The sequence below is a fragment of the Mobula hypostoma genome, chromosome 13, assembly GCF_963921235.1.
Source record: "Mobula hypostoma chromosome 13, sMobHyp1.1, whole genome shotgun sequence".
Classification (NCBI taxonomy): Eukaryota; Metazoa; Chordata; class Chondrichthyes; order Myliobatiformes; family Myliobatidae; genus Mobula; species Mobula hypostoma.
The window spans coordinates 91,708,716-91,724,769 of NC_086109.1; the positions used below are offsets into that span (position 1 = coordinate 91,708,716).

The 16,054-nt window shown below is 44.8% G+C and overlaps 1 protein-coding gene across 1 annotated transcript in view; it reads right to left on the reverse strand.

Moving 5' to 3' along the window:
* Positions 1-10,201: 10,201 nt before the first annotated feature.
* Positions 10,202-16,054, reverse strand: part of smad6b (SMAD family member 6b) — a 78,939-nt gene continuing 73,086 nt past the window's right edge. The window contains exon 4 of the mRNA XM_063066169.1: positions 10,202-11,105. Coding sequence (XP_062922239.1) covers positions 10,567-11,105 — 539 coding nt within the window. The 3' untranslated portion in view covers positions 10,202-10,566. The remainder of the gene's footprint in view (positions 11,106-16,054) is intronic.

A 16,054-nucleotide genomic window follows, 5' to 3' on the forward strand; every position in this document is an offset into this window, starting at 1 on the left:
CACCAGGTTCAGGAACAGTTATTACCCTACAACCATCAGGTCCCACACCACCAGGTTCAGGAACAGTTATTACCCCTCAACCATCAGGTCCTACACCACCAGGTTCAGGAACAGTTATTACCCTACAACCATCAGGTCCCACACCACCAGGTTCAGGAACAGTTATTACCCCTCAACCATCAGGTCCCACAGCATCAGGTTCAGGAACAGTTATTACCCCTCAACCATCAGGCTCCTGAGCTGACGCGGATCACCATTCTTTTCAACACTGAACTAACGTGATGTAATGATGCAGCTCCATAAAACTCTGGTTAGGCAACACTTGGAGTACTGTGTCCTGTTCTGGTCGCCTCACTGTAGGAAGGATGTGGATGCATTGGAAAGGGTACAGAGGAGATTTACCAGGATGCTGCCTGGTTTGGAAAGTATGCATTATGATCAGAGATTAAGGGAGCTAGGGCTTTACTCTTTGGAGAGAAGGAGGATGAGAGGAGACATGATAAAGATGTACAAGATATTAAGAGGAATAGATAGAGTGGATAGCCAGGGCCTCTTCCCCAGGGCATCACTGCTCAATACAAGAGGACATGGCTTTAAGGGAGGGGGTGGGAAGTTCAAGGGGGATATTAGAGGAAGGTTTTTTACTCAGAGAGTGGTTGGTGCGTGGAATGCACTGCCTGAGTCAGTGGTGGAGGCAGATACACTAGTGAAGTTTAAGAGACTACTATACAAGGTATATGGAGGAATTTAAGGTGGGAGGTTATATGGGAGGCAGGGATTGAGGGTCAGTACAACATTGTGGGCCGAAGGGCTTGTAATGTGCTGTACTATTCTATGTTCTATGTTCTAACTCCACAATCTATGGGCTCATCTTCAAGGACTTTACAACTCATGTTTTCGTATTAATTAACTAATTATTTAGCTAGTATTTGCACAGTTTGCTTTCTTTTACACATTGGGTGCTTGTCAGTCTCTGTGAGGAGATTTCATTTTATTCTATTGTATTTCTCTTCTCTTCTGTGAATGCCTGCAAGAAAACGAATCTCAGGATAATATACGATGACATATACGTAGTTTGACAATAAATTTACTTTGAACTTTGGACGTTTTTGGTGACGTGCTGAATGTGCGCACACTTCTCAGAAAGGAGAGGCATTATCAGTGATAATAAACCTGATTCTGATTCGGAATGAATTTTTGAGTTGAGATTGCTGCCCACCAAATTGACTGTACACTACCTTCTGCCCTTTGCTGTGTGTGCCTTTCCTTATCGAGAGATTCAAAGTCCTGCATTGTTACTAAAATCACTTCCAAGTGAATGATAAACAAGAAGTCAGACATCTACAGACCACCAATGAAGTACAAACGTACATACACAGTTGCTCATATTCGTTGAAGTCAGATTACACCATGAGTTTGTAAACCAGGATTAATTTTGTGTATCTGAAAGAGAACACTCTTTGTAGTTATTTCGTGTGAGGGTAAGGGACCAAAATAGCAGTTTATGTTTGAAATAATTCTGCTGAGCTTGTATCTATTTTAATTAGTCACATTAAGCACAGAACTTGAAGTGATAGCTTAAATAATTGTCAGGTGCTGATGCAGGCATTAGACCTTTCTTAAAGTGGCAGGCACAATCTTCATGGAAAAGTTTGAGAGAAGTAGTGTATAAGTGTGCTTCCTGAGGCTGTCTGCTGGGTTCTGCTAAACACATTAGCCTTCCCTTTTAACTGACTTCCCTTTCTTCCATGTTCCACTCTCCTCTCCCATCAGATTCCGTCTTCTTCAGCCCTTCACCTCATCTGCATACACCCTCCCAGCTGACTATTTCATTCCACCCCGAAACTTGGCCTCGCCTATCACCTAAAATGAGGAAAACTTCTTCACTCAGAGGATTGTGAGAGTGTGGAACGAGCTTCCAGCACAAGTGGTGGAGCAGATCAAATTCAACGTTTAAGAGAAGTTTGGATAGGGGTATGTTGGGCCGTAGTCCTCGTGCAGGTCAATGGGAGTAGGCAGTTTAAATGGTTTTGGCACGGACTAAATGGGTTAAAGTGCCTGTTTCTCTGCTGTACTTTTCTCTGACTCATACAAAATGTTGGAGGAACTCAGCAGGTCAGACAGCATCTATGGAGAGATGGAGAGGCATAAAGAGGTGACATTTCAGGTTAAGCCCCTTAATCGGGACTATCACCTCTCACCTGCCAGCTTGTGCTCCTCCCCCTTCCCCTACCATCTTGTTCTAGTTCCTGCTTCTTTCCTTTCTATAGTGATGAATGGTCTTAGCCTGATATGTCTAATGTTCATTCCCCTCCATAGCTGCTGAGTCCCTCCAACATTTTGGATGTGTTCTGGATTTCCAGCATCAGAAGAGCTAGGTTTTCATAAGATCCCCTTCATTTTTCTAAACTCCAGAATAGAATAGGCCCACAGCATCCGAGGTTGTGTCCTCTGGTCCTGTGCTCCTTCACTATAGGAAACAGCCTCTCCTCATCCACTCTATCTAGGCCTTTCAATTTTCAATAGTTTCAATGAGGTCCACCATCATTCTTCTAAACTCCAGCCAGTACAGGCCCAGAGCCATCAAATGTATCTGTGTGTTAACCCTTTCATGCTCAGGGTCACTTTTGTCAATTCTCCTCTGGGTCCTCTCGAATGCCATCCTTTCTTAGATTAAGGGGCCCAAAACTATTCACAATACTCCAGATGTAGTGTGACCAATGTTTTATCAATTCCCAGCATTACATCCTTGCTTTTTGCTTTTTGTACTCTAGTACTTTCAAAACAAATGCTAACATTGCATTTGCCTTCCTTACCACTGACTCAATCTACAAGTTAACCTTCAGGAAATCCTGCAATGAGGACTCCCAAGTCACTTTGCACCTCCGATTTCTGAGTTTTCTCCCCATTTAGCAAACAAGTCATTGGCTTTATTGCTTCCTCTAAAATGTATGACTATACACTTCCCTAAATTATATTCCATCTGCCACTCCTTTGTCCATTCTTTGTCCTTCTGCAGCCTCCCTGCTTCCTCAACACTTCCTATTCCTCCACCTTTCTTTGTATTATCCACAAACGTGACCACAAGGTCATCAATTCCGTCGTCTAACCATTGACATATACCGTTAAAAGAAGCAGACCGACCCCTGTGGAATACCACTGGTCACCAGCAGCCAATTAACCAATAGGGAGTGCTGTACTTTGACTCCCAAGTCCCTTTGTGCCCCTGATTCTGATTTGTCAGTTGTCTGCTTGTCCTCTTGTTTCCTCCAATAGCCTGGTCTTTATTAACTCCTTTCCTGTCTGCAGTTCAAGGACAGAGCAAGGTTCAGTGCCTTGTCAGAATATGCCATGAGACAGGTAGCAGAACACCCATGTAAATAATTCAACCGAAGCTGGGTAAGGAGAGAATGATGGAGAGGAGGGGGAGGGGAGGGGATTTGAGAGGAGAGAGGGATTTGGGGTGTTGAAAGGTTTAAGGGAAGTTGGCAAAGGGAAGAGACTGAGGGTTAGTGATGTGGGAGGAGTGGTAGGGTGACTGGAGGAGGGAGCATTAATTTTCTTGTAGGCATTCACGATAGAACAAAGAAATACAATAGAATCAATGAAAAACTACAAAGACTGACGAGCAATGAATGTGCAAAAAACAGAATGGCACAAATACAGAAAAAAACAAATAATAAATATATAAGCAAGACACACACACAAAAATACTGGTGAACGCAGCAGGCCAGCCAGCATCTATAGGAAGAAGTACAGTCGACGTTTTGGGCCGAGACCCAAGTTCATAAATGATACTTGAGAACGAGAGTGCTTGAAAGTCAATTTATTTGTTGTGTTCAGTGATCAGTGTGGAGGTGAGTGAAGTTTTTCACTCTGGTTCAGGAGCCTGACGGTTGTAGGGTAAAACTATTCTTGAACCCGGTGGTGCAGAATGTAAGGCTCTTGTAGCTGCTTCCCAATGGTAGCAGTGAGAAGAGAGCATGACCTGGGTGGTGGGGGTCCTTGGTGACAGATAGTGTTTCCTTTCTTGTGGCTGTGATCAATGGCTGGGTTGGACCCAGCAAAATCTTAGGTTGAGTTGGGCGGTCAGTTCAGAGCTGAGGTGGGTGAAGTTACCCGCGCAGGGTAACAATTGTTCCTGAACCTGCTGGTGTGGGACCCAAGTCTCCTGAACCTCCTCCCGATAGAAGCAGTGAGAAGAGAGGCAGAACAGGGTCCACTGTACAAAGTGTTTCTCCAACACCCCCCCCAACCCTCCCCCACCCCCCCAGACCAGGCTGTTTTACTTGGGACTAGATTTATTTAGTTGCTATTTGCTCTTGTGACCTAATTACTTTGTAAACAGGAAGCAATCTAGTTTTCCTGAGTTTAAACAAAATACCAATGCTCTTTTAGAGGCTGACCTTTGATTGACTTCACGCTCGGAGATTTTGAATGGAGTGCGCTCTTATTCTACCCTCCAGTCTCCCCGGCGTTTGACTGGGTGGGAGACGGTGGTGATTCCTTACGGGAATAGAACCTCAATCCAGTTACATGCTGCACCCTAACTCCCTTCACCCACCCACACTTCACATTGCTTAAAATCCTGAAGCAGGAAACTTCAGTCTTGGATTTTAAACTACTTGCTTAAGTGGTCTGCTACTTTTCAAGGGACTGTTTGATGGCCCTGGGCCTGTATGTACCGGAGTTCAGAAGAATGGGTTGGAGATCTCATTGAAACATCAAATATTGGAAGGCCTAGATCAGGGGTTCGCAACCTATTTTAAGCTATGGACCCCTACAATCTGTGGTCCCCTGGCCTAGATAGAGTAGACTCTGGAATGGATGTTTCCTATAGTGTGGGAGTCTAGGACCAACGGGAGTAGAAGGACATCCTTTTAGAACAGAGATGAGGAGGAATTTCTTTAGCCAGATGGTGGTGAATCTGTGGAGGCCAAGTCATTGGTATATTTAAGGCAGAGGTCGGTAGAAGCTTGATTCGTCAAGACATGAAGGGCTACAGGGAGAAGGCAGCTGATTGGGGCTGAGAGGGAAATGGATCAGCCATGACGAAATGGCAGAGCAGACTTGATGGGCCAAATGACCTAATTCTGCTCCTATATCCTCTGGTCTTAAGTGGTGGATGAAGGTTCAATTTCAACTTTTAAGTGAAAATTGGACAGGTACATGAATGGGGAGGGTGAGGAAGGCTATGGTCCAGGTGCAGGTCAATGGAATGAGGCAGATGAATAGTTTGGCATGGACTAGGTGAGCTAGAAGGGCCTACTTCTATGCTGTAGTGTTCTATGACCATGTTATTCCAACGGGGGAGCGCTCCCCGAATTTAGATGATAAAGAATTGATTTGACTAAAGCTTTCCGACAGGATGGGGGAAAAGGGTCCATTTTCATTGTTTGCGGTCTCAGAGCAGAAGGCAGTAGCAGAAAATATAGCTAGGCCTTTCCTAGTGAAGTTAAGAAAGTCGGCTGCAGATAAGGAATAATAGAAATTTGATAATTCCTTCATCAAATGACACCTATTAATTCTAAGTTTGAAATTGATATAAATTGTGTTAACCAAAGCTAAGGGAAAGGTGGAAAAGATTTCTACAGCAACACACACAACTCTGCCATGGACACTCCTAAGCCAACAGAAGCTCCAGAGATCTCATCCCGGAGAGAGGAAGGATCTACCATGAAGATCGGCTACACCTTGGACAACTTGAAAGACTGGGGCAGAGAACTCTGGCGAGCTGCCGTTGCTGTCCTATGCTCCAGTAGGGGTGATGGCTTTAAGAAGAAGACAACACACAAAATGTTGGAGGAATTCAGCAAGTCAGGCAGTACCTATGGAGAAGAATGAACAGTCAGCACTTCAGACCAAAACCCTTCACCAGTCAGTCCTGATGAAGGATCTTAGCTTGAAATGTCGACCGTCCTCTCCATAGGTGTTACCTCACTTGCTGAGTTGCTCCAGAATTTTTTGTGTGTTGCAAGGGAAAGGTGGAAAAGGTTTATGGAGCAACACACATACAACTCTGGAAGAACTCAGCAGCGGAATAACGATGCTTTGGGTAGAGACCCTTCATCAGGACTGAAACACCAACTGTTTATTCCTCTCCATTGATGCTGCCTGACTTGCTGAGTTCCTCCAGCATTTTGTGTGTTAATATTTCCAGCTTCTTGAACCTCCGGTGTAAAATATCTGAGTTTAGGTTAGATTTGTGGATGTGTTGTTGAATAGTCTCATCCTATTCCCGATACACTGTTCTATAAAACCCAGCTTACTTCTGTAAGCAATGTGTGGAGTATAAACTACTTTCTCTCCTGTTGTGATAAATTTTAAATTTTGTTTCAGGGCCGCTCGGTAGCGTAGTGGTTAACACAACACTTTACAGTACAGGTGATGGGGGTTCAACTCCCCATTGCTGCCTGTAAGAAGCTTTTATGTTCTCCCGGTCAACACATGGGTTTCCTCCGGGTGCTCCGGTTTCCTCCCACAGTCCAAAGCTGTACCGGTTGGTAGGATAATTGGTCATTGTAAATTGTCTGTGATTGGGACAGGGTAAAATTGGAGGTTGTTGGTGGCAGGGCTTGAAGAACTGTTTCGCAATAAATAAAATGCAGTTTGACATCTATTCATAATCCTTTTTGAAAGGAGGTGGAGGCAGAATTCTGTGAATGGACCTTGTCCACCAGCTCCCTCAATTCAGCCTTCATCGTGTCTGTGCTCAATACCAGCAAGGCAATCCAGCGGCCAGACCAAAGCACCATAAACCATCTGTGGGCAGATGATAAAGCTGGATCAGAACAAGCTAGAGACACAGAACACTGGTTTAGTGGAGCAGCCAGCAAGTTAAGCACTGATGACAGGAAATTCTTAACAGAAAGATTGATCAAAACATGCTGTGGACTTCCTGATGTAGAGTGGAACTGAACACTGGAGTCACTGAAACCAAACCAGCAGATGGATACTGTGATGCAAGAACTGAATGCTGTTTCTCAAGATTAAAAGAAGACTCGATAGTAAGTTTCCTACGCTTAAAACTAATAAGACACAGGAGCAGAGTTAGATAATTCTGCCCATCGAGTCTTCTCTGCCATTCGATCTTGGCTGATTTATTATCCCTCTTAACCCTTTTCTCTTGCCTTCTATCTGTAACCTTTTGACGCCCTTACTCATCAAGAACCTATCAACCTCCACTTTAAATATATTTACTTTCATTAATTTAAGAGATACAGTGTGGGATTGGCTTTTCAGTGCTGCCGAGTACCCCATCTATTTAAAACAAGCCTGATCACAGGATGATTTACAAAGACCAATTAACCTACTAACCACTACGTCTTTGGACTGTGGGAGGAATCCCACACGGACACAGGGAGAATGTTCAAACACCTTACAGGCGCGTGCCAGAATTGAACTCCAAACTCCAATGCCCAAAGCTAACCACTAAGCTACTGTGGCACCCTGTGACTTGGCCTCCACAGGCATCTCGAGGAGGTAACCAAGAGACTGCAGGTGCTCAAATCCTGGATCTCATCGAGCCGGGCAGCATCTGTGAAGGGAAATGGACAATCGATGCTTTGGGTCCAGACCCTTCAGCTGGACAGAAAAGACAGAGGGTGAGGAGGGTGATTGGTAGATGGAGGAGGGAGTGGAGGTAGTTCACTTTGCCTCAACATGTTTAAGGACTAGCTGGAAGGACAGATGCACTAACACCAGCATAATGGGGGAGGCCAACATGAACAGCATCTCCACCATGATAAAGCAACACCAACTCTGATGGATCAGTCATGTCATTCAGATCCCTAACTCATGTCTCCTCAAACAGACCCTTTATTCCCAATGAAAAGGTCAGTGAACCCCTGGTGGGCAAAAGGAATGCTTCAAAGATAACATCAAATTCAGCCTGAAAAATTCAACTTTCCATCTAAAGACTGGGAAGACATGGCACTCAGTAAGATCCACCTGGAGCAAATCTGTTCGAGGGGGGAGCTGTGCCACATGAGAATGACCTCCGCTGTGCCTCAGAGAACAAGTGGCAGCTGTGAAAGGAGAGTTTGAACAACCAAAAGACCCAGCCACAATTACTCCTGTCCACACTGAATCAGAATATGTGGATTCCCCACTGGACTCCACAGCCGTCTGAGGACCCACCAACAGACAACCTTTAGGCATGAACACTTACTTCTCTAACTTCCATTAATGCCCCTCCTCCCCTTCATACCCCATCCCTCATTTATTTATTTTTTCCTTTTTTTCCTCTCACTGTGTCCCTTTCACAATCACTCCTTGCCTGCTCTCCATCTTCCTCTGGTGCTCCCCTCCCCCTTTCTTTCTCCCTAGGCCTCCCATCCCATGATCCTCTCCCTTTTGCAGCCTGGTATCCCTTTTGCCAATCAACTATCCAGCTCTTGGCTCCATCCCTCCCCCTCCTGTCTTCTCCTATCATTTCGGATCTCCCCCTCCCCCTCTCAAATCTCTTCTTTCAGTTAGTCCTGATGAAGGGTCTCGGCCCAAAACGTTGACTGTACCTCTTCCTATAGATGCTGCCTGGCCTGCTGTGTTCCACCAGCATTTTGTGTGTTGCTTTAATTTCCAGCACCTGCAGATTTCCTCGTGTTTGCGTTTAGATCATACTCCATCTGAGTGATCGCACTAATACTATTTGTTTGCTAGTGTAGTTAGAGGGGTCATCTTGAAGAGGATGACTCACAAAGGAGATATCATTAGGTTTCTGCCCATCTTTCCCACTCCTGTATTCCAACAGTCTACAGCAGCATTAGCCGTATTAATTATCCTTCTGCAAAGCGTTAGTAATACTAAACGTCAGGGTATCAAGTTCAGGAGTAGAGACATTACGTTGCAGACACAAGTCACTGGGGAGACCACACCTGCATTGTAGGAATCTCCCTGTGACTGCGTGGGTTTCCTCCCACATTCCAAAGACAAGCAGGTTAGGGTTAGTGAGCTGTGGGCATGCAATATTAGCGCCCAAGGCTTGGTGACACTTGGGGTCTGCCCAGCACAATCCGCTGATTTGTTTTGACGCAAATAATGCATTTCACTGTATGTTTGACAAATAAAGCTAATCATTTATCTTTTTTAAAAATTCGTACCCTATTATAAGATAGTGTCAAGCCGGAGTGCATGCAGTCAAGATTTATTATTTTTAGAGACACAGCTCAGTAACAGACCCTTCCCACTCAACAAGACTCCTCTGCCTAATTATACCCGTATGACCAATTCCCTGGAAAATGAGGGGGAGATTTGATAGGGGAATACAAAATTATGGAGGGGTATGGATAGGGTAAATACAAGCAGGCTTTTTCCACTGAGGTTGGGTGGGGCCAGAACTGGAAGTCATAGATTTTGGATAAAAGCTGAAATACATACAGTGAGGAGAACCTGAAGGGGAACTTTGTAACTTAGAGGATGGTGTGAGTGCGAAAGAGCTGCCAGCGGAAGTGATGGGTGCATGTTTGATTGCAACATTCAATCCAGGGGTTCCCAATCTTTCTTTATGCCGTGGACGAATTAAACAAGGGGTCCCATGGACCCCCACGTTGGGTACCATTGATTTAATAGAAGTTTGGATAAGCACATGGATGGGAAGGCTTCGATCCAGCTGTGGGTTGATGGGACGGGGCAGAAAAACGGTTCAGCATGGATTAGATGGGCCGAAAGGCCTCTTTCTGGGCTGTAGTGCTCTGAATATGTGACCAGACAGGACCTCAGGGTTGTAAACTGGATGATACAGTTTCAGGGGAGAGGATGGAAATTGCTTTTCTCTCCACGGATGCCGACTGATCAGCAGAGTGTTTCTTACATCTTCCGGTTCTTCTCATCTTGGATAAGTACATCGATGGGAGGGGTATGGAGATTTTATTTTAGTGATACTGCACACAGTAGGCCCTTCTGGTTGCTGAACTACGCCACCACAGCCACCCCTTGACAAACCCAATGAACCCTAACCTAATCACGAGACAGTTTACAATTAACCTACCCGGTATGTCTTTGGAGTGTGGGAGGAAACCAGAGCACCCGGAGAAAACCCTCGTTCCACAGCGAGGAAGTATAGGGATGCACTCGGCATGGACTAGGTGGGACAATGGGGCCCATTTCTGTTCTGTAGTGCTCGACGGAGGGACCAACTAACTTGCTTCTTCAGTGACAGAATGTGACCGGGTACAAAGACGAGATACAACCCATTCATAATGCAAATATTTTATTATCAACAAGTGACTCATCTTGTTGTTTACTGGTACGTTAGCTTTGTTGTCTTGGTACTAATAGTATGGCAGAACTACACACCAAAGCTAGGCTTTCCACCTATTTTTGGTGCATAATTGAATCTGGTGTTGAATGAGTATATGGAAACCAAAGTGCTTTTTCCTGCTGTGTTCTGTATTCATAGACATTGCACCATACATAAATAATTACAATGTAAAAATGACTCCATTATTTACAAGTATAATATATAATTCATATAATATATAAAACTTTATATTAAATCTAGGTAAATGATATTTGGAATAATCTGGTCTTTTTTTAATATAGGATCTCATTCCTGGAGTTTGACTGTTATCTGTTGTTAAGCATTATTTCCAGCCAGCAAGGACAAGATGTTATGAACTGTCTTGAATAGCACGGACCCCAGCCTTTTGCAAAGCTGATTCGAACACTGTTTGGGTCATACGGCCCGTCCGTATAGTCAGTGTCTGAGGTCTGCTGCAAAAGGCAAGATTTTTCATAGTCAAAAACCTTTATTGAGTATCCGGGCATCACTTTCCGAACGATCAGTGTCCGAGAATTGGGAATGTCCAGCGTTGGGGAATTGACGAAGATAGGATGCTCACTCCGATTGTAGGCCCACACCCCGTCTGGCTCTTTGCTTAACAAGATCCCGTAGCCAATTTTACTTCGAGTCCTTTTGACGGTCTCACTTCTGTTATCCAGAGCCAAGTGACCGAGGCAGAAGCCGTTCCCGTGAGGTAGGTCGTAGAATATACTGACAGACTGTTCATAAACTGTGTAGAGGCGCCCAACCCTGGTCCGGTGCTCCCAGTAGGCCACGATGCACCAGTGGCTGGGCTTCATTGTGTCGGGTGAAAGGCTGGCATCTGCAAAGAAGAGAAATGAAGATGTCAGGACACTGATGGTCACACTCAATGTCAACTTCAGGCAAACAAAAAGAAAACTTACATTTCTATAGTGCATTTAACATCCCTTTCAGCATGTCCCAAAGGGCCTTTTTTTTTTGCAAACAATGAAGTATTTGAAAGGTAGTCAGTTACCAATTAAGGCAGCAAGCTCTTCAGTAACAGCAATACAAGGACTGCTACTGCTGATTATCAGCAGAAGGGATAACCCTGTTTTTCTTTAATATATTGCTGAAGAATATTTGATATTTCCCCGAGAGTTAGAACATAGAACAGTATGGCCCTTTGGCCCACAAAGTAGTGCTGGCCCTTTAACCAACTGTAAGATCAATCTAATCCTTTCTTCCCACACAAAAAAAGGTCAAAGTTCCTCCCGGCGTTTTGGGCTTGCCATTTCTTTGGCGTCTGTCTGCTTTATGAGGGCCGAGTTGCCAGCTCGACGCTGAACCCAGCACGGTTGGAAAGTGTACAAGGAGCCAGCCGATTCCAACCCAGGACCTGGTGCCAGACCACACCACCACAGGACAGACTTCCTCCACTGCCCTCCATTTATCCTTCACCTACCTGCCCAACTAAGGGCCTCCCAAACGTCTCTGTAGCGGCAAAACCAAACCAAAACGAGAAAACAATTACCGCTAGCCTGCGACTGTAACGGATTTGTATATACTTGCACGACACGCCCCCCCCACCAGCTTCTATGATTACTCCCAAAGTCGAATCCTTCATTCGACTCTTCATTAGCAACCAGCAAACGTGTAATCTTGAAGCGATGAAACATACCGCCATGTAAGCTAAGCAATATTAAGCAGTCAGCAAAAGATATGACCTCCACCGGTCCCAGGCTACTAAACTGCCACGAAATAAGCAAGAATACGTAACTTATTCCCTTCTCCATTACCATGCCCCAATCATGTGACCAGTTACCACGATAACCACACAACACGGAATATAAAGCACACAGAGAACGGATACATGGCTCTTATGTACCTGCCTCTACCACCACCCCTGGCAGTACATTCCACCCACTCACCACTCTTTGTTTATACAGTACCAAGGGTTCACTGAGTACCGAAGAAAGTTGCCTTTTGCATGAGAGGACTGCCAGCTCTTTCCCCTGGGTGATCGGCGTAGTGGAGGAATCTCCAGTTGTCCTGACTGACAATTATCATTCCCCCAGTCGCTCTCGATCGGATCACTTTCCCATCATCACGCAGCTGTTTGCAGGGTTTCCCGTGATTTTATTTAGAGATGCGGAGTAGAACAGACCCTTCCAGCCACGCCAGCCAGCAATCCCCAATAAGCCTAACCTAATCATGGGACAATTAAACACTGACATTTCACAGACAGAAAATCAAACGTGGGCATCTGGAAGCTGTAAAAGAAAACTACAGAAATATATAGTAAGTCTTTCTTTTTAATTCATCACACCCATGTTTGCTATTCCAATGGGGCATTGCAACTATATATTTATGTAAATAGTATTACTTTTTCCAAATTAGCTGTCAGTTCCATTCACATACAGTACTGTGCAAGTCTTAGGCACGTTCAGGGTGCTGGAGACTTTTTTTTACAGTACTGTATTTGTCTACGTGGAGGGGTGCCGATACACCCAGCCCTGAGACACCAGGCAAGGTCACTGGATTCCAAACTATTTGTTTATTGATCATATCATTACAGAATATCTCTCTGGTGCTTCTCACTCCGTCCCCTCTCCCTTCCCCTTTACCCAGCCATGATTCCCCTCTCCTTGACCCTTCCACTCTCGGTCCACAATAGAGACCCATACGAGAATCACGTTTATTATCACTCACATGTCATGATTTTTTTTGTGACACAAAAAATAAAATACATAAAATTACTACAGTACTGTGCAAACTTCTTAGGCACCCTAGCTACATACACATGCCTAACACTTTTGCAAGGTACTGTAGGTGTTTCTAGCACAAAATTTAACACTCATAAGTTACAGATTAGCTTTATTCATCACATGTACATCGAAACATACAGTGAAATGCACTGTTCGCATTAAATCAAATCAACTGCGATTGTGCTGGTCACGCCTGCTGCCCGTGTCAACATAGCATACCCACAACTCACTAACCCTACCCCGCGTCTTTCCAATGTGGGAGGAAACTGGAGCACCCAGAGGAAAATCATGCAGTCACGGAGAGAATGTACAAACTCCTTACAGAGAGCGGCAGGAACCGAACACCCATTGATGATTGCTGGTGCTGTAAAACCATGTGCTAGCCACTATGTTGGCAGTAACATTACTAATCACCCCTTCGCCTGTTGTCAGATTCTGAACAATCAAGTCCTCAAGCAACATAGTCAGAGACAGACCCTCTGGCTCAACCAGTCCATACGGTCTACAGTGCTCTAGTCTCAATTTCCTATGTTTGGCCATTCCCTCTAAGCCCAGTGCCTCCACACATCTATTTGAGTGCTTCTTACTATTATACATATCTCAACCTCTTCCCCCTGGCAGCTCGATCCATATAAGCACCACCCTCTACATGAAAAACGTTGCCCCTCAGGTCCCTTCGAAATTTCGCCCCTCTCGTCCTAAATCTATGCCTCTCGTCTTACCTGGGGAGAAGAGAGCTACCATCCACCTTATCCATGCCACTCAGAATTTTAAACATTTCTATAAGGTCACTCCTCAATCTCTGATGTTGCAAGGAATAGACCTAGCCTGGTCCTGGCAACGTCCTTGTAAAGAACCAATGTTAGAACCGTCATCTTCAAATACTTAGAATGAGATTTCCGTATGTAAACACTTGGCTGTAACATGTTGCAGTTACGAGTTGTAGTCAGTGTGTGGTGCTGTCGAGCAAAATCGTGAAGTCTTTCATTTCAACCAATATTTCATTGCTAAATAAATGAAGTTATCAACTGACTTGGCCAACTGAACTAACTTCTTCCAATGAATTGCATAGCTTATACTGCATCTCAGTATCGACTAAATGCTGCAACCTTGTCGCATTTGGGCGGCAGCAAGTTCCTTGCTGTAGATGGAAATGCATTCTCCACAAAACACACAGAAAATGCTGGAGGAACTCAGCAAGTCAGGCAGCATCTCTGAGAGAAATAAACAGTTGAGGTTTCGGGACGAGATCTTTCATTTACAGATGTGAAAAGATTCATTAAGTATCGTTTATTGCAGGCGTTCCTAACCTGGGGCCCGTGGGTTCATTGCATCAAAAAGGTTGGAACCCCTGATTTACTGGGAGGACTGCATTTTACTGTGCGGCTGGGCACAGTTCAAACTTCAGCAGTAAATTCACCAATGACACAAATGTCACTGGCAGAATCTCAGATGGTAACGAGGAGGCGTATGGTTGAGTGATGTCGCCAACAACAGCTTTTGTACACAACGTCAGAAGGATCAAGGAATTCACTGTAGACGTCAGGAAGGGGACGTCGAGGGAACACAAACCAGTCCTCAATGAGGGATCAGTAGTGGAAAGGGTGAGTAGATTCAAGTACCTGGGTTGTCAACATCTCTGGAGATCTATCCTGGGCCCAACATATTGACCCAATTACAAAGAATTACAGTGGCTAAATTTCATTACAAATTTGAGAGTTGCTATGACACTCACAAATTTCTACAGATGTACCACGGAAAGCACTGAGGGGATACATCACCGTCCCGTACGGATGTACCAATTCATAGGATCGGAAGAAGCTGCAGAGAGTTGCACACTCAGCCAGCTCAATCGCAGGCACTCACCTCTCCGCCACTAAAGACATCTTCAATAGGTGATCCCTCAAGAAGGCAGCAACCACCATGAGGGGACCCAGGGGAGGTGATAGGCAGGTGAGAAGAGGTACCTGTAGTGTTCTGTATGACTCTGGACCCCCACTCATTCAAACCCTCACTGATCTATTTCAACACCAGTTTCCTGCACTCTCTCTGTGGCCCTTGATTTCCTTAATGCCTGGAATCTGAGTTGGCACAATGACCGAGACCCATAGCTTCACCATCGTCTGATCAAAGAAAATTTCTCTTGCTAAGTCACCCAACCTTCTGCAGCACATTTGATCAGTAGATGCCTCATGCCATGGATAAGAAGAAATCATAAACCCATTTGTTAACCATGATCGCCTTTATCATACCACATGGCACATAACGACAATGCCAAGTCAAGTCACTTTTTACTGTCATTTCAACCATAACCGCTGGTACAGTACACAATAAAAACGAGACAACGTTTTTCAGGACCATGGTTCTACATGAAACAATACAAAAACTACACTGAACTATGTAAAACAACACAAAACTACACTAGACTACAGTCCTACCCAGGACTGCATAAAGTGCACAAAACAGTGCAGACATTACAATAAATAATAAACAAGACAATAGGCACCGTAGAGGGCAGCAGGTTGGTGTCAGTCCAGGCTCTGGGTATTGAGGAGTCTGATGGCTTGGGGGAAGAAACTGTTACATAGTCTGGTCGTGAGAGCCCGAATGCTTTGGTGCCTTTTGCCAGATGGCAGCAGCAGAATGGACCTGTACTAATTTGTCCCGTATTTCATTTAAATGAATAATCTGTTACTCAGTTTGTCTGTTTTTTTAAATACACTTTTAACTTCAACGAACTGGGGCAGCTGCTTAATTAGGCCAAAATGCCCTGGTCCCGGTGTGTTCCAATTAATTAGAATCCATGGTATTTCATCCCAAACTTGCTTGACAGTGCAACCGCACCTCGCAGAACAAACAGCACGAGTGACCGATCCATAATCTCAGCCCGATCACCAGCCGGCGAGACGGAAGCAGCACTTGGCGGACAGCCACGTAAGCTGGGCGAATCCCTCACCAGCTTCTCTCTCCCTCCAACACAGCACTGGAGTCTGTACAGATATATGGTCCCGTGATGAGATTAGTAGTACTTGCAATGACCTCA